The sequence below is a fragment of the Panonychus citri genome, unplaced genomic scaffold, assembly GCF_014898815.1.
Source record: "Panonychus citri isolate SS breed McGregor unplaced genomic scaffold, ASM1489881v1 Contig00095, whole genome shotgun sequence".
Lineage (NCBI taxonomy): Eukaryota > Metazoa > Arthropoda > Arachnida > Trombidiformes > Tetranychidae > Panonychus > Panonychus citri.
In genome coordinates this window covers 457,812-477,998 of record NW_026515500.1, presented here as the reverse complement: position 1 = coordinate 477,998, position 20,187 = coordinate 457,812, and the positions used below count along the sequence as shown (strand labels likewise).

Here is a 20,187-nt window from a genome sequence, read left to right as displayed (position 1 = left end):
TATTATTATCAAGAAATCAACTCAATCCATTACAAAATTAGAACCAAAATTCACGTCTAAAGCTTATGAAACAATGTTGATTGTTAGGGTTGACACTAGTTGTTAAACTGGAATAGTCGCTCAAGAGTAATCAAACTTATTTAATTAACACAACACAAAGGGTTAACAACAATCTAACGAGAGTCAGATTTAAGGGTCAAGAGTCAAAGGGTTAGCTTAAGGGGTTAGACTGATGTGACAAATGTAACAAACGTAAATGTGATTACTGTGTCTCTGATTATGTATCGACACAATTGATTAAGAAAAACTTGAGATTCTTTCAATAACAAATCGAGCTAATTAACAGTGATAACTATTGATTATTAAATATTCGTACACATTTAACCATAATTAACCATTGTTAGAATCCATAACAAAGTACTAATCTAATTGTGAATGTTTTTTTTATTCATTCGGTAGTTTTGATTGTTTTCCTGGATAATATTAAACTACCAGATGATTAATTGATAATCGATTCAATTGATTCCGTATCTAAAAATAACGGTAAAAAACAAAAGGAAACAATTTAGATAAATTGATTTTATCCTAATCCAATTTTAAGATTACCAAAAATTAATTACACAAAGTTTGAAACTTTTAATCGTAACAATCAAGCCTCCAAGTGATTAAACTTAATCATTTGAATGGAGATAATTAAGTTATTATTATTTTCGCATGATAATTTCCAATAAATCAACAAATTGATTCGAAAAATGAATTTAATGCTGATTAGATTAATAATCTTCTAATATTATCTGTTAGGTTAATTTAATTACTCGTAATAAACATGACGATCATTTAATTGTTGTTCGTTAACATGATTAACATGGTTCAGAAAACAAAAAACTTTTAAATGTTAACGTATTAATAGATTAGATCAATTAATCAGTTAAAATAAACTTTTATTAACAATTATCACGGAAGAAAATTCAATTTAATCACTTTCGTTAATCCAATCAATTGATTAAAAAACTACATGGATTCAGATTAAGTATCAATGTGGATACACAAACAGATTGATTCAGTTAAATTGTTACTGATTAACCATTTATATCAATATTATGTAAGTGATAATTGATGATCAATTGAACAATTAAATATCATTAGTTATCACCGTTACAATCAAGCAAAGAGACTAAATCAACAATCAAATTAAATTGATTATCCCAATTGATAAAAGGATTTCTCAATAAGATAAATCATTACGTTGACAATTAACATTTACTAATTGAATTTAAATCTCTATCTTTTAATCAGAATTAAAAATGACCAACTGAATCGTATTGAATATCAATGATATATTGACCACAATTAAAATCGTGAGATTGGATAATGAGTGATTCAAATTAATCTGTGATAATAGTGATCTCCAAAATTTGACTAACTAGCAATTAATTAACTCAAAAAAACAGTTTCAATTATGATTACAACTAAATCATCATTAATCTCATCATCAACATCACCAACATCAATTAATTTATCGTCAACATCACCAACAATTAGCATAATTGACCAATTTGGTGAACATATTCTGGAATCAATTAGCTCAACTAATAAACCTTTAAATGGACCATATGATTTATACAATAAAAGTTTAAGTGACTCATATGTGGGTGTTAAAAGTGGACTCAGGGGCGGTGGGGACGGTGTCGGAGACCTTTTCGATGACCACTCGAACCTTTTATCAACTAAATCTTCATCATCCGATTACTCAGACAATCTTGGGATGATAATACCGTTAGGATTTGGACTGTACAGTTTAAGTTTGATAACTTTTTTTGGTAACGCAATGGTGGTTCATGTTATCCGAACTGAGAGGAAACTGAGAACCGTAAGTTATTATTATTATTATTATTAGTATTTTGAAACTTAATCAGTTAATTAGGTAACGTATTTTAATGACGATGATAATCAACTTGATACACATTGAGCTCAATGAACAAAGTAAATAAATTTCATTGCAAACATATCAACTCATTTATTTTCAGGGTGAATTCGGGTTTTCCCTTCAGTCATCATATTTATTATATATTCTTATCATGTAATGAAATCATCTCATCATGAAGTCAATGAGGGTGGAAAATTTTTCTTTATTCAATTTGGATGAACAAAAAAAAAGTTCTATTGTAGTTGGAACTTTTTTTTTCTTTGCTTATACAACTTATGATAAAATCTCTTTATAATCTTAACAAACTGAATTAAAATCAAACCGACAAACAGTTAACATCATAACTCGTAATCGTTAACCATCAATCTAATTATCATCAGTGTCTAGAAAATTGATTGTTATGATTAAGTTGTTTAATCAATGGAAGAAGATCCAAAATAATTAGAATATTTTGAGAGAAGAAAACGAAAAGTTCTAATGATAACAGATTCGAGACTTGAAGGTGGAAGATACAATGGTGAACATGATAAGCCAAAGTAAACAGATTTAGTACATTTCGATTTGATCGAATTACCTAAACTAATGTTGAACAATAACGATTGGACGATAATGTTGTTTGGGATGAGAAAATCTCGAACCATTACAATTCTTATTACCTCGAATTATGTTTGTCATTAGTATTTTATTTACTTGTGAGTATCGAACTATAATTCTGATTTTCACCCCCATGGATGAAACTTAGAGGGTGAGTAACGAATGAACAATATTATCGAGTAGCAATAATAAATAATCAAAAAAGAATAGAAGAAAAAAAATTGTTCCATTATCTTTATCCATTATCAGAACTTTCCGAGGTTTTTTTTTCACTACGAAATCTGAATCACAGGGAGGTAAATAAAACGATAATAGCAACAAATTGTAACGGTAATAATACTGATGGATAATGATAGTGTCTCAATTAGAGTCAATCATCAATTGATTACAATAAAATGAGACAGTTTATCAGAAACAATCAGGAATACATGGAGTTACCTCTGTCGATGACACTATCATGATATCAACAGGAAGTCCAGAACTTTTTTGTTATTTCATTTCATTTCAGTTCAGGAAAAGGTTGATGGTTGGGCAAAAAAAGAAATTCAAAAAAGATGATCAAGTTAATTAACTGTACAAATCGATAAATAATTAATAATTTGATCACAATGTTATCTATTGAAATTACAGCTCAATCGATTAGCTCTGTTATACTTGATTGATTATTGATTATTAACAATGACATCGTAATTGTGATGACATTGGTTAATCAAACAATCATGTCAACACTAATCATAATTCATATTAATCAACATAAGTTAATCTTGTATCGATCTGATTATTGACAATTAGAGTAAACAATGTTGGTTATCAATTATGACAATACACGTTTAGAGTTAGTTAATCAACTGAATCTCTTAATGGTTAATTGTATTCAATGTTTATCATGTATCTTAATGTATTTAGATTTTCATGGTAAAGGTCAATCAATGAAGGGTCACAATGTTTAATGGTAACAATTTACCTTATTGTTATTGGTAAAAGTTTAATGGTTTTATTTATTGTTTGTAATTAAAGGTGATTAACATGAATCAGCCAGCCAGAATTCATGGTGATAGGCAAAAGAAAAGGTTATCTCATGAATTCATGGTAGTAGTAATAAAACCTCCGCTTCTGAGCCACTCAGAAGCGGAAGTGGGGGAAAAAAAGAGAAAATGAAAGAATTTTATTCTGAATTAAATATTTCCACAAAAAACTCAAATTTCCCGGAATCGGTGAAAAAACGAATCCGAGATCTGAATTTCACAGATCCGATATTTTTTTGTTTACATTTAACATTTGATTTCATTTGAAGTTTTCTCAAGTAATTTTCTAGCTATTTTTGTTGTTTTTTGACAAATTATTACCCAATCGAACTGAATAAAAATGTATTTGATAAGGTTCCCAATTCTCTACCTTTTCATGTTGGGTATGTAAATTACAATTGTCTAATTATTAGCAAACATGATAACATGATTCATAATTTATTTTATACTCCTATAGGAATGGTATTTGACCAGAATTTAAACAATATCGATACAGCCACAACTACAAATGAATCCAATGATTCACGTAAGTGATTTTTTCATGAAAAATTTCAGTGAATTATATTCGTCTTTTGTATATTGATTATTATTATGTGTTTGCATTGAGTGGGGCGACCCTCACGTTTTGTAAAAAACCCATGATTCAGCATTTTATTGAATCAAAAAGAACAAAACTTGTTTATTTTTCGCAAAAATTTTAAAAACTTGCTTGTGGCGCAATAGTAAGATGTTAGACTTGCGGATGCAATGACTTGGGTTCAAACCACCGTGGTGACAATTTTTTCTTTTACAATAATACATTGAGAATATGATTATAAACATAAATTACGAACATTTTTTTCTGTAATAGACATTGATCAACAGGACGAACCGACACAAACTACCCAACCGGAAGCTCCACAACAAAATGTAGACGAGGATGACGAGATAAGAGAAGCAGAAACTCGTTTGAATGCACTGCTAGCGGCCCGACAAACGCGTTTGGAAAAACGAATCACTGGACCATCAACCGCTGACACTAATTCTACCGGTGAGTTTGCCTTATAAATCAAATACCACATGTCAATGATTGTGATAAAACAATAGATTATGTTCAACTCATCAGCGGAAGATAATTAGGATGTCAAATGATGACTACTAGTGATAGTATTGATAGTTATGAATTTCATCTCAATCAGATTTGGTAAATAGGTTTTATGACAATAGAACCTTTACCTTAACTTATTGATGAAGCAATAATAGATTATGTTCAACTCATCAGCGAAAGATGATTAGGGTGTCAAATGATGACTACTAGTGATAGTATTGATAGTTATGAATTTCATCTCAATCAGATTTGGTAAATAGGTTTTATGACAATAGAACCTTTACCTTAACTTATTGATGAAGCAATAATAGATTATGTTCAACTCATCAGCGAAAGATGATTAGGGTGTCAAATGATGACTACTAGTGATAGTATTGATAGTTATGAATTTCATCTCAATCAGATTTGGTAAATAGGTTTTATGTGTAGAACCTTTACCTAACTTATTGATGAAGCAATAATAGATTATGTTCAACTCATCAGCGAAAGATGATTAGGTGTCAAATGATGACTACTAGTGATAGTATTGATAGTTATGAATTTCATCTCAATCAGATTTGGTAAATAGGTTTTATGACAGAACCTTTACCTTAACTTATTGATGAAGCAATAATAGATTATGTTCAACTCATCAGCGAAAGATGATTAGGTGTCAAATGATGACTACTAGTGATAGTATTGATAGTTATGAATTTCATCTCAATCAGATTTGGTAAAGGTTTTATGACAATAGAATTACCTTAACTTATTGATGAAGCAATAATAGATTATGTTCAACTCATCAGCGAAAGATGATTAGGTGTCAAATGATGACTACTAGTGATAGTATTGATAGTTATGAATTTCATCTCAATCAGATTTGGTAAATAGGTTTTATGACAATAGAACCTTTACCTTAACTTATTGATGAAGCAATAATAGATTATGTTCAACTCATCAGCGAAAGATGATTAGGGTGTCAAATGATGACTACTAGTGATAGTATTGATAGTTATGAATTTCATCTCAATCAGATTTGGTAAATAGGTTTTATGACAATAGAACCTTTACCTTAACTTATTGATGAAGCAATAGATTATGTTCAACTCATCAGCGAAAGATGATTAGGGTGTCAAATGATGACTACTAGTGATAGTATTGAGTTATGAATTTCATCTCAATCAGATTTGGTAAATAGGTTTTATGACAATAGAACCTTTACCTTAACTTATTGATGAAGCAATAATAGATTATGTTCAACTCATCAGAAAGATGATTAGGGTGTCAAATGATGACTACTAGTGATAGTATTGATAGTTATGAATTTCATCTCAATCAGATTTGGTAAATAGGTTTTATGACAATAGAACCTTTACCTTAACTTATTGATGAAGCAATAATAGATTATGTTCAACTCATCAGCGAAAGATGATTAGGTGTCAAATGATGACTACTAGTGATAGTATTGATAGTTATGAATTTCATCTCAATCAGATTTGGTAAATAGGTTTTATGACAATAGAACCTTTACCTTAACTTATTGATGAAGCAATAATAGATTATGTTCAACTCATCAGCGAAAGATGATTAGGGTGTCAAATGATGACTACTAGTGATAGTATTGATAGTTATGAATTTCATCTCAATCAGATTTGGTAATTAAGTTTCTCATCATTTCTCATTTTCGATAGAATCCGAAGAGAGTTCAGACCATTTAACAATCAATACGTCTACTGCAAGTCCAAACGATGGTGCTGATCTAAATAATGTTCAAACTACAACTTCATCAACTGTTAATCACAATAATGTTGATGCTACAGCTTCGCCATCAACTGATCTGATCGAAGGAACCTCTAGGAGCTTAAGACCAAGGAACTCAGCTGGAAGGGCTAGAATTACCACGACTAATGCAAGAACTAGACGAAACGGATCTGCTTTGGCTGATGCACCACTCATTGCTACAGATGAACCTTATACAGGCGGTCGAGCTGAGTTAATTCAAAGACATGCACCTCTTGCGGTAAGTGGGAAATTGATAAATCTTTACAATTTACTATTTACGAAATCATTTCAGATACAAACAAAACACGTCATCAGACATCGAAACATGTCTTATTTCGAAGGCGTAAGGACAGCCTGTGTATCTACTCCTTGGGGACGACATATTAGAATCAACTACAATAAAGATTTCCTCGTTCCTGAACGCGATTGTATGGAAATTACAGAGGAAGAAATTAATGCCCTCCCTCAAGAAAAATGGGAAGAAATTGATCAATCGCAAGTAATCTTGATGAAGGATGCTTCCCAGTTTAGTGATGAATATATTGCAGCTCATCCATATATGTTTGAATGTGGTTATTGTTATAAAAGCTATGGAACTGCAGAGGAGGTTAACAGACATATCTTTGGAAGGGAAGGATTGTCAAATATTTGGGCTAGTGTTTGTGCTGCCCGTAAAGAGTACGACGAAATTCAAGCTCGTGATAGAAAAAGAACGCCTTTGAAGGATCCATGGGCACGAATAGCAGTATTAAATCCGAACTTTGGATTACGATCGGCACTACCAGAAGATATTGTTGATAAATTCAATAAACATTTAACAAAAACTTGTAGAATTCGAAACAGTCGATACTTACGAATTTGAACAGTTTTAACTTTACACTTTTGATTTAATTCTCTATTTTCTATGCACTTTTAATATTATTCATATCTTTTTACTACCCTCTTAATATTCTTCTTTGCTTTTTTTAATCTTAAATTTCATTGCTATAAATGCCTTAAGTTTTATGAAATAAATTACATTTTGGGACAGTTCATAAGTAATTATTATTTACTCATCATTTTGTTTTTTCTGTCTTTTCTTTTCAGGTGCCCTACAAGGTTAACACCTCCACGTGGTGTAGGGTGGATGCTTACTCTAAGCAACTAAGTTAACCATTTTTATCTTGGAACTTATCAATGAATTATTACTTTAGATATTTACGATTATCCCAAGGATAATATCTGCAATTCTTTAATAAAGCCTCAGGGTATGATAAAGAACCATCTTAATGATATCAATCAAGATTCAATCTATCAAGATGTTGCAATAAGTTTAATTATCCCCTAGGGATAGGATTAAAGACTTATAATGAAAAGAGTTAGAATGTAACTAATTTCTGTGCCAAAGGCATGATGGATAATAAAGATAAAGTGATGAAATTAAATAAAAAGAAGCGTGAATTATCGTTTTACTCCACTTTGAATTTATCATTCTCTCAGAAACCTTCAACAAATATTAAAGCTTTGAAATGGTAAGTTTTTTTCTTTTTTCTTTTTCCTCTAATCTTTTTAATATCAATTCTTTTTCTTTTTTTCTTTTTTCTTTTTTCTTTTTAGGATTTTTCATATAAAACTGTTCACCTTAACGATGACTCGTTTTGGAAAATTCTTTTTCAAATAAGGAAGGCAGTGGTAAAATACAATCACATAGAACTGCATTCGATGTATCGATCATTCCTATCTACCTTTGATTCAATCAAAACAATGGAGATACAGCTGAAAACAAATGATAAAGATGAATGGGAAAACCTTTGGTTGAAAACGGAGATCGATTATTACAATGAACAACTGTGGGAAGATTTCATTTGTATTAAAAAAATGTGTGTTTTCTAGAAAAATCTATCGAACTGATTAAAATTTTACTAAAACCTTATCAATTAAAAATTTAACATGAGAATTAATATTATTATCTCGATTATTTATTTCACAATCGCGAGCTCCTTGATAACTTCTTCAAGAAAACCTTGAAAAAAAATATAAAAGAAAAAATAAGCCAAAGAAAATTATCAAAGCAAATTTATACCTTGGAAAGTACGTTTAAATTCAAAATCAACAAATAATGGTATGTTTATCTATCTCTTCTGCTTTAAGTTTAAATAATCTCTACTTTATAAATTCAACAATATTCTTTTTACCTATTTCAGGAAAACATCGAAAACGTTCCCGTCATGACCGACTTGAAGTTTTGGCTGCTTCTCCATACAATGAAAAACGCAGCTGATGAGTGGTTGACCGAGGAAAAGAAACAGTTTATAAATGATTATGCAACAATATTTGGGCACAAAAAACTATTGGAAATCGAAATGCGATTCAATGGACGGTCAGAATGGGAAAATATGTGGATCAAATCAGAGATTAACTATCTTGATTATTTATTATACATTGGATACAAAAAGTTTGAACGTAAATATATAAAAGAAAATATAAATCGTTACCACCCTGATATACCAAATCATATTTAAATCTGATTTGCAATCGGTATGCAATACCTTTTTTGTTTTTCATTAAAAATTTTCTCTTTTACTTTTATTTGTACTCTCTTTTAAACTCGGTACCGTGTGCAAAATCAGGATAAATAGAATTTCCTTCTCAGGTTTTTACTTCAATTGATAATCATGTTTAGTGATGAGATATACCTAAAGTGTGTGAGAGAAAGGTTAGAAGATGAAGAAAAATCGTCATCCTCATGATATTTTCGGTTTGAAAATCCGTGTTTCGGTATAAAAGAATTTGACCTTTTCCTTTAATAAATCGTGCCTGTCCGCCAAAATTTAGACCAAAAATGCGGATTATTTCATCTCCATATGGTGAGTTCTTATTTATGAGAAAAATTTATTTTTCATTGTTTTTTATTTAGTAAATGAAAATTTAGGTAACAACGATTGGCAATGGCAATGGATGTGTGTTTACTGTGGTTTGTGTTTTTCTAAAATACGGAATATAATGTTACATGTTGTTGGTATTGACATTGATGGTGATCGTCAACCTCGAAAACCAGGGTGTATGGAACGGATAAAGCGTGAGGAACTTAAAAATCGTGGATGGCACATTGAGCCAAAAATCCGACCTTATTTTGAGCCAGTCAATCTTATTCCATCAATAAAAAACTATAGTTATTCCAGAGAGATGAACCTTCAATTTACTAAATACGCTTTTTCTCTTGAGATAGCTTTTTTTGAATACAAAAAATATGAAGGATTGTTTACAGTTAAACAAATAGATTATTGTTTTTCTACATGGAATAGCAATGTGGAAGATGTTACTCAATATTATCATTCCATTCGAGGGTATTTTAGACCTGACTTAATCATTGATCATAAAATACATAAACCAGCCCGGGAAAAACTTGCTGAGGTTAAGCTCCGCCTCAAATTAAATGATGCACGGTGAGTGGTTGTAATTCAAATGATAAATTTAACGGTCAAGGATGATATAAAACCCGAGATCTTGAAAAATTTTTCTCATTCATGTTTCATTATTTCTAGTGTTTGGGGATCTAACTGTAAGTTAACTGTACCAGAAAAATGGAACTATCTCATGAAGTAAGTTTAACTTTTTGTAATCAAAATTGATTTTAATATTTAATTTTTTTGTTTTAGTTTGAACAAATTATGAATAGATACAACATAGATAACTATTCTTTTGATCCTATGGAATTGGACGGAGGGCGATTCGAGCGACTTTGGGAAGAGTTTATCGATAGAGAGAGGAGAGTGAGGAAAGTTGTAATGCGAGGAAGAGTTAAATCTAAAATTATCGAACTCTATGGGAAAATAATCAAACTTGAAAGAGCAAAAAGAAAATTAGTTAAAAATTCTAAAAACTTTATTGTTATATCAAGAATTAATGAAACCATTTCTGTATTGAAAAGAGGTGTAACTCACTGGAAGTTTTATTTACAAAATTATTAAATATTGAAATCAATTTTAATCTCCTTTCTCATTCATTCATCGTGTAATTTTTTAATGTATAACTAATTATCTATTTTCAGGTTATGAAGTGCACTTGTTGCTTTCATTCATATTCTAATCTCGGGGATTATTTATCTCATCATTGTTGTGTGGGTAGTTGTAAAAGAATGGACATTTTTGAGCAATCACCAGCTAAAAAATCTAAGGACTCTTTTGTTTGTCCAAGTTGTCAATTTGAAGCAGAAATATTAATCGACTATTTATCACATGAGTGTAGTTCAACAGAGGATAGACGAATGGACATTTTTCTCCAACAAGAATCAATTATCAGTGATATTAAAAAAGTTAAGCCAACAAAAAACAAAGAAAAAGTGAAATTCAAGTGCCCATCCTGTAGACATTATTTTTCCAACAGATACAGACTCAATGCCCATAAAAATGTATGTTCATCACAATCACTTATGGAATTACCTAGACCATCGGAATCATTATCATCATTTACTCTTAAACATTCAGCCTTCCGTAAAGTTTTTCGTGTTTATCAACGAAAGTTAGATGGATTAATTGACATAGATCTTGTGAAAAAGAGGATACAACTTCAACTGTATAATCTACTTCTCTCATCGTTACAGGAACTAGGTCCTGTAAAATACATGATTTTCTTAAATGTGATGTTCCAAAAAGTGGGTATAGATGAAGTAGTCGAAACAAATATTCCATCAATATTCAAATCACTATTACCAGCAACTGATATTCTTCATTCTATAGATGAAAGTTTCTTGGAAATGAAAGAGATAATCGAACAGTTCACTGAAAAGGGTAGTGGTTTCTGGATAATGGACATTCCTGAGATGACTATTTGGATTGCAAAATATAAACCACATCGCGGAGGTTGCTTTGCAAAAAAGTTACCCCAGGAATTGATAAGTAAAAAGTGTATAATAACAATCGAATGTGACAATGATTGTTTCATGTACAGTGTTTTATGTGGTATTTACAATCCAAGTCACCCATCAAGAATAACCCAATATAATAATTTAATAAACCACCACAACTTCCAGAAGTTCAGAGGCAAAGTTGACATTGATCAAATCACCAAATTCGAATCGAAAAATGAAATAAGTGTAAGTGTTTTCACATATGATACAAATCAAAAGTATGTTGTACCACTGCGAGTGAGTAACAAACAAGCTCCTCACCATGTCCGTTTATTTTGGTATGATGATCATTACTATACAATTTCAAACTTTCAAAGACTTTTGAACCGAAGGAGTGGATGGCATAGAGCTCATTGCGAGCGATGTCTTTCTGGTTTCCGATTTCAATGGCAGTTAGACAATCATCTGATGGATTGTTCAACTAAACCTGCGCAAAAAATTGTCATGCCGTTTCCAACTGAAAATAAACCAAGGAGGAACTTTTGCGAACGTAAAGATCTTAAAAAAGAGGTCAAACACCCGATCATCGTTTATTGTGACTTTGAATGTCTTAATGTTCCAACCAACGATCCTAAGAGACCATTTGTTCATTTACCTTGTAGTTATGGTTACATTGTTGTTGATTGGAACAAAAAAGTAATTGATAAACAATTTAAACATGGTGAAAATTTGATCCCTGACTTTCTTGAAAATCTTAAAAAGTCAGCGATAAATGCTGCTTTGTACACTAAACAAGCTCAAAAACCATTAGTGATGACGAGTGAAATTGAAGGTGAAATGATAAATGCTATCAACTGTTGGATATGTGAGAAACCATTAAGAGACGATCGAGTGGCTGATCATGATCATTTCACTGGAGAGTTCAGAGGTGCCGCTCATAATAATTGTAATGTTAATTATCAAATTCCAACGCGAATTCCAATTATATTCCACAATTTGAAAAATTATGATGGTCACATTATCATTGACACAATCAACAGCTCATCATTCTCCGACAATCTCAAAATTATACCCACAACTATGGAAAAATACATTGGTTGGTATGTGGATGAGTTCGCCTTCCTAGATTCTTATGGATTTTTACCTGCTTCTCTCGATACATTGAGTAAAAACTTATCAATTGATGACAAGAAAAAGTTTCTAGAACAAGAGTGGTTTGATCTTGATTTAAAAGATCTGATGGGTAAAGCTACTCTTCCATACGAATATCTAACTGGAATTGATAAGTTTGATGAACGCAATCTCCCTGCTAAGGAGCTATTCTATTCATCTCTTAATGATTCACACATTAGTGATGAAATGTATCAAAGACTAGAGAGAATTTGGTCACAATTCAAATGTGAAAAATTAGGAGATCTGATTGATTTGTATCTGAAAGTAGACATTTATATGTTAGCAGCTGTTTTTGAAAACTTTCGCGATACAAGCTTAAGTGATTTTGGAATCGATCCACCTCATTATATGACTTGTCCTGGTTTATCATTCGCTGCAGCACTTAAAATGTTGAAAATATCAATTGAACTTTTCACTCAAATTGATATGTTATTAATGATTGAAAATGGAATTAGAGGTGGATTCACAACTGTTGCTAAACGTCATGCTATCGCTAATAATCCTGAGACACCATGTTACGATGGCGGTGATCAAATTCATTTATTATACTTTGATGTTAATAATCTTTATGGAAGTGCAATGATTGATGTATTACCGTTTAGCTCTTACAAGTGGTTCAATTGGTCGGATGAGTTTGAGTTGATTCAAATGATTATCAATACAGAAGATGATGCTGATGATGGTTATATTTTAGAACTCGATCTTATTTACCCTGAATCTCTTCATGAGCTTCATAATGATTTCCCAATGGCACCTCATCGGATGAAAATTGATAAAAATATGTTGAGCCCATACACTCTTAATCTCTTTGATCAGCTCAACCTGCAAGGAACTAAACCATCATCATCAGAAAAACTTGTATCAACATTTTTACCTCGTAAAAGATATGTCTTACATTATCGTAATTTAAAATTCTACTTACAAAATGGATTAATTGTTGATAAGATTCATCGAGTGATAACATTCAAGCAAAAGGCATGGTTAAAACCTTACATTGACTTTTGTACATTGAAACGTCATCAAGCTGTTGACTCATTCACATCATCATTATATAAACTTTTTGTCAACAGTATCTATGGAAAACTTATGGAGGACAAAAGAAAACATGTAAATGTTGATTTAGTAATGAGTGAAAAAATTGCTACTAAAAAAATAGCCAATCCGTTTTGTCAAAGATTTAAAATACTCAATGAAGATAAAGTTTTGATACAGAAAAAACCTGAAAAAGTATTGATGGACAAAGCTATCGTTGCTGGATTTAGTGTTTTAGAGTTATCGAAATTACATGTCTACAAACTTTATTATGATCGTTTCAAATCATTTTATAAAGAAAATGTAACTTTGGTCTACTCTGATACAGATTCATTCATTCTAGAGATCAAGACCAATTCACTAATTGGTGATATGAAAAATTTTGAGGACATTATGGATTTCAGTGACTTGGACCAATCTCATCCTCTCTATTCAAATTTGAATAAGAAAAAAATTGGTTGTTTAAAAGATGAGATGACAGGTGACGCAATACACGAAGTTATTGCAATTAAGCCCAAGCTTTATATAATTAAATCATCTAAAGGGGAGAAGAAGAGGGCAAAAGGAATACAAAAAGCTGTTGTGGAAAAAAAAATGAGCTTTGACGACTACAAACGGAGTTTATATGAAGAGAGATGTCATAAAGAGATAACGAGAAGAATAGGATCTGAAAATCATAAAATTTCAATGTATAAAAATGAAAAAATTGCCATCTCACCATTTGAAGATAAACGATATTTGTTAAACGATAAAATAAATTCTTACGCTTACGGGCATTTCAAGATTAATCAATAAAGCTCTTTATTAAGTAACTCAAGGTTTTTTCATTTTTTTCTGTTTTACATTTCTCAAACAACTTTAAAAACTTGTTTTTCTGATCAGCCATGATAACAAATAACACACAAAAGTAACCACAAGATGTAGTTGAATCATTTTGATACTTCATCCTTGAAAATTCATATCCTCTGGGTGCAAACCGTTCGATTAACGTTAAAATTTCCCCTCCGGCTGTCTGCCATAAGAATCAAAATAAAAGGCAGTTCCATTAGAATAAAAGTGCACTGCAACCCAATGTGATCCAGGTCTGTAACTAGGATCAAGATTAATTATCAGAGACCTTGGTTTTTGAAATTAATGGTAAACGATTGATTGGATAAACACCACCAAAATATGATATTTTCCTGAGTAATCTAGTAATATCAATTGTCGTTAACATTAGTAATCTAGGTAAACATTTCTGTCTTTATCGATTGAAATTAAATTATCAAACTGAGCAAATACAATTATCTTATATTGTTTTGTTGTTTCCGATGTGAATCTAATTTCTAATCTAATTGCACCTCTTTTTAACAATGATAAAGATCCTGACTCACCACCAAGAGCTCCACCAATGTCAAAGGCAAATAATGTTTTTTTACTTTTGTAATCATCATAAGACAAGTCAATTTGAGGATTCCTTCGTCTTGTCCTAGAACACGAAATAAATTTACATACTCCCTCATACAATTATCAGGAAAATCTGGTTGATATGGAATACTCGGTATTGTGTTTCCGTCGACACTAAGAGAAATTTGTTTTATTTTTAAATTCTCAAATTTATACGGGTCCATCTTTATGTCTCCAGAATAAGCACTTTCTTCAACAAATCCAATGATTAATCGACGAGGTAAAATCCCAGCGAAGATATTTTCCATTGTTGCTGAACTTAGACCTTTACTTAACGAGAAGCTCTTGACTTCATTTCTTATGATAAAATAATTTGCATTTGAATTATTCAAAGCTGATATGATTCCAGTTTGAGCGTCAGGGAAAAGTTTAACTCGTTTCATATGAATTGCAAGTTTCGTTAATTTAATTCTGAATGAACCAGTTTCAGCAATAATAGGAAAACTACGTGGACTTCTCGTAAATCTAAACATTAAAGGCATACCATTAATCAATAACTTGTCTTGTGTTAACATTGGTAAATGTAATCTAAAGTACAATTCAATATTATTTTTTATGTGAACTGATTTATCATATCTACTAATATCTGCTTTGGTAGGATGACGGAAGAGTAAGTCTTCAATGTAAGAAGTATAGTGATACATATTGTTAGCCTGCGATGTATTAACAGTACCAAGAAAAAAATCAATTTGATCAAAAATTGAGTTTGCGAAATTTTCAACACATTTAACTTTATCATCTGAAACTTTAACGTTATCATCAGTTAGGACTTCAAGGCCAAGATGTAACATCGTTTGTGACAAATCAGTAAAGTCTTCTGATGCTGGAATGTTAATTTCATGAACAGTAGCACTTTCTAAAGATGCTGAAGGTCTATATTCAACATCATATGTTGAATCAATTGCGACTTGTGTAGGTGGAACTTTGAAGAGAGAAAGTTCACTCTTTGATGAGGGAACGGATGATGGGTGAAGATACTCCATAATTAATTGAAAATGTCTCTTTTCCTTCGTTTTACCTTCTTATACCCTCTTCTTTTCCGTTTGATTCCTCTACCAGATTGATTTAGAAGATTACCAGCTTTTGACAATGTATCTTGAGCAATAGTTTTTAGTCCCTCCTTTCCTCTCTCTTTGAGAGCTTGTTTAAAATTCTTTTTCTCTAACACATCTTGACCAACACTTATTCCTGTTTTTAACGCTCTTTTCCCTAAAAATTTTAAAACGGGTAAGGCAAATCTCGAGATGAGACTTCCAATACCATATCCTCTCTGATAAGGTGCACCTCTGAATACTTCGATATCAGAGAAACCTGATCCAGCTTGGGAGTTGTAAAATGATCTAAAATCAGAATGAAGGGGACAATAGACTTTTCTTTGCATTTTAATTTTTATTAATGTATTATTTGTTTCATCTTATACAAATCTTTTCAGATGAAGACCAATTAATACTCGTCCAGAGGCAAATTCAACTGGATTACCCACTTCATCAGTTAAAATGAAGTTTACATCTTCTATTTTATTTGTTCTTACAGGATAATAAAATGGTTTAGTAAATCTTTCGTGGACCATGTCATGTTTTTGACCTTTTTGAGAGGTAAAATTTTAACACTCTCGCGAGTTTATCACCAACAAAATGAGGAGCAACAATATCAGAATAGACAAATAAGAGACTTGACCTAGCAGTGAGGTCCGCAGCACGAGGCGCAGTTACTTTTGCTTCAACCGCAAGTAGTTTGGAAGGATCTTCAAAAATCCAAGAGCGCTGACAACTGATGAGTCATAAAATTTTGGTGTAGTTTTTTTACCTCCAAGCCATCCTCTCAAAATTGAAATGAATCCACCAGAATACTCCATTCTGATCGGCTTATCTCCATCTTTTTCTATTGGTTTATCTTTGCTCACCTTTTTTTGTCCAATAAACTTTTCCAATTGCTCCTTTAATAGATTTGCTTCTTTTTTATGTTGCGATTTAGTATTTTCTAACAGTTTTCTCGTTTGGATTAAATCATTTTCTGAGTTACTTAATTTAGTTTTATAATCACGTACTTCCTTTTCAACATTTGTTTTATCATTATTGCTTTTATCAAGTTGAGATCTTATAGTTGAAATCTCATCTTGTAACTTTTTATTAGCATCCATCACATTTTGTAAGTCGGTGATTTTTGACTGACAATCTTGAATCTCTGAATTTTTTTGTAGCAAAATTCCATCAAGTTTCTTTTTTTCATTGTCCAAATCTTCATACTTCTGTTTGAATCGATTCATTTCGATTTCTGCTGCAATAACGGCTGGAGGGTGAGCAACATCAGTTAATCTTTTTTTGAGTGACTCAATTTCTCTTTCTTTGGTAGAAATTATCGCATTCAGGTTTTGGAGATCAAGGTCAAGACTTTCTTTTTCCATAGCAATTCTTTTCTTATCAACTTCTAAAGACTTGTAGTCAGAAATCAAATGATTATACTTTGCAATCATCTCTTCGTGATCTTTTTCTTCTTTTTTTAGTTTTTCATCAAGTTCGCTGACTTTAGCTTTCAAATCAGTTTTTTCTTTCTGTACGATAGCAATTTCAGCTTTCCCTATTTTTATTTCATCTTGAAGTTTTTTATTTTCATTTATTAATTCCTGTAGTTTTGTTATTTGTTTTTGACATTCATCAATCTCTGTTACCTTTTGTTTCAAAACTAAATCAACTTTATCTTTCTCATTAACTATTTCTTCATACTTTTTGATACATTTGACTTTCTCATTTTCAGCATCATTTAAACGTTGATCGTTTTCACTTGTACTCAACTTTTGTTTCAACACCTCGATTTCACTTTCTTTTGTTCCGATTTCAGCATTCAAGTTTTGTAGATCAATATCGAGACTCTCTTTGTCTTTAGAAATTCGATTTTTTCCTTTTTCTAGTGAATCATGTTTGATAACAAGTAAATTGTACTTGTCACCCATTTCATGATGATCATTCTCAGCCTTTTCCAATTTTTTGTTGAGTTCGGTAATACGAAGTTTCAGACTTTCTTCATCTCCTTTAGCTGATTCCAATTTGATTCCTCTGTCTGACCATGCTTTGGTTAATTCAGTGATGGAATTTTCTTTGTTCTTGATATCAAGATTCAATGTTTCTATTGACTTGTGTAAAATTTCAATTTGCTTGATCTTATTACCCAATTCTTTATCTCTTTTAAGACTTGAGATCCTAAGTTCAACCAGACGTTTCAACGGAATTGTTTTATCGACTTCATCATCCTTTAACTGTGACATGATGTCTTTCAATTCGGCCTCCAGTTTATCACTTCCAATAATTTCATATTCTGAATCAGGTAGATCGGAAAGTTGTTTAAGAGTATAACGTTTTTTTCTTGGTGGTTCAATAATAATCTCTTCTTTTTTCTTTTTGAATAATCGCTCCATTGTTTCATTGAATTTTGAAACAAATTTTTGAATATCATCTGTCTCCGTCAATGTAACTCGAAATTCATGTTCACCAAATGCTGACACAATCACTCCACTTATAACACTTCTTGATGGTGATAAGTCAACTGGGTAGAAAATTTCTTGTATTCCAACTAACCATTCACCTTCAAGGTTGATGTTTTGTTGAAGACGATTAGTAAACTTGGTTAACGTATTTTCAGGGAAAAGATCCATTGAAGCATTTGAAACAGCTTCGATGAAATACTCATCATATTGATTCGACATCTTGCACCCACGAATTGAATTTAGATGGATATCCTAACCACTTAACAAAATATTCTTTCTTTTTTGTATTTGAATTAATTCTAGTTTTAAGAACTTTTTCTATCTTATACGTCTGAGGCTCAGTAGCTAATGCAAGCTCATAATGATAAAAAATTGAAGTGATCGCTTCCCATCATAATCTCTTAATTTATAGATATACCCTTGGGGCGTTTTCTTTAACTTTAGTAACGTAAAAAATTTCTTCTTTAAAATTACTGGTTGATCCTTTTTCAAATGTTCCTTTACGCCTGGTTATCCTTACAGGATCTTCAACTTTAAACGGCTTTTGTTTGGCTTTATTTTCTGGGTGTGTTTTCCTTATATTCAATAGAACTTGAACTTTATTATCATCGTTAACATCGCTAGGAGACATTTGAATAGTTCGATGAAATGAGTTATTATATGATTTAATAATCTTCTGAAGATCATCAATATATCTTTTTGTATTATAGTAATAGAGATAACGATATAATCTTGTTCTCAATGTCCTATTGAACCTTTCTACAATTGCACACTTTGTTGCGTCATCTGTTGTTGTGAAGAAATTAACATTATACTTTTTACATAGATCCTTGAACTTTGAATTTAGAAACTCTTTTCCTTGATCACTCTGGATTTTTTCAGGAGCTTTTTTAACTAGAATTGATTCCATAGCATTAGCAACTTCATCAGAGTTTTTTGTTTTGAGAGGGACACACCAAACATAACGACTGAAACAATCGATTATGTTAAGAAGATAACGAACTCCATCATTGTCTTTATGATTCCATGAAATGTCCATTAAATCAATCTGCCATTGTTCGAATGGTTTATTTACAAGTATTGGTAATCTTGGAAAGTTTCTACGTACTTGTTTGAATAAAACATAAGTATCTTGACTTTTCAACCATTGTTCAACTTGTGATAATTTAGCTCTATTTTTAACTAACTCGAAAAGTCGTCTGACTCCTCCGAAACTTCCCGAGCTCTCCGGCGATATGTAACCTTCTCTGATGCTTTCTGTAGCTGATCCCATGTTTGTGACTCTTTTCTCTTGGATACTAATGGATTTTTAATTAGCTTTAGCAGCTCAGGCTTTTCAGTTCTTATAACCTCAACAACATAACCGGCACCATCAGGTTTTCTAGCGCCACCTGTCTCACTCAATAGATACTTAACAATATCAGACAGATTACTTCTTTCAAACACTTTTCCATCGTCCCTTATTATTTTATTTGTTGATGAGACTAAACTTGGTATATTCCTTATTGCTAATTCAAGATCGTTTGAGCTATTCCTAATATTTAGAGATAAACCACTTTTAGCTCTCGAGGGTTTCGTTGTGTTACTTGTTGATGGTAAATCGAAAAGAGTTGTAGGTAGACTTTGTGTTTCAACAGATGGTGTTTTATCACTCATTGTCCATGCATCTAAATTTAACATTGTTGTATCATTATCTGATGGTGATAGATCAGATTTAGGGGTCTGAAAAGCTAGTGTTGACTCGTCTGGAATGACTGGTAATTCTTGTTCACCTTGAACACCTGTATCAACTTTCATTGTTGCTTTTCCGATTAATCCTTCAATCAGAACCTG

At 31.5% G+C, this 20,187-nt stretch overlaps 1 protein-coding gene across 1 annotated transcript in view; it reads left to right on the top strand.

Annotated features, from left to right (window-relative positions):
* The window catches only part of LOC128388006 (putative uncharacterized protein DDB_G0277255), a 57,754-nt gene that overhangs the window by 22,091 nt on the left and 15,476 nt on the right, over positions 1-20,187 (top strand). The window contains exon 2 of the mRNA XM_053347336.1: positions 1,297-1,870. Within this exon, the coding sequence (XP_053203311.1) occupies positions 1,460-1,870 (411 nt within the window). The 5' untranslated portion in view covers positions 1,297-1,459. The remainder of the gene's footprint in view (positions 1-1,296; positions 1,871-20,187) is intronic.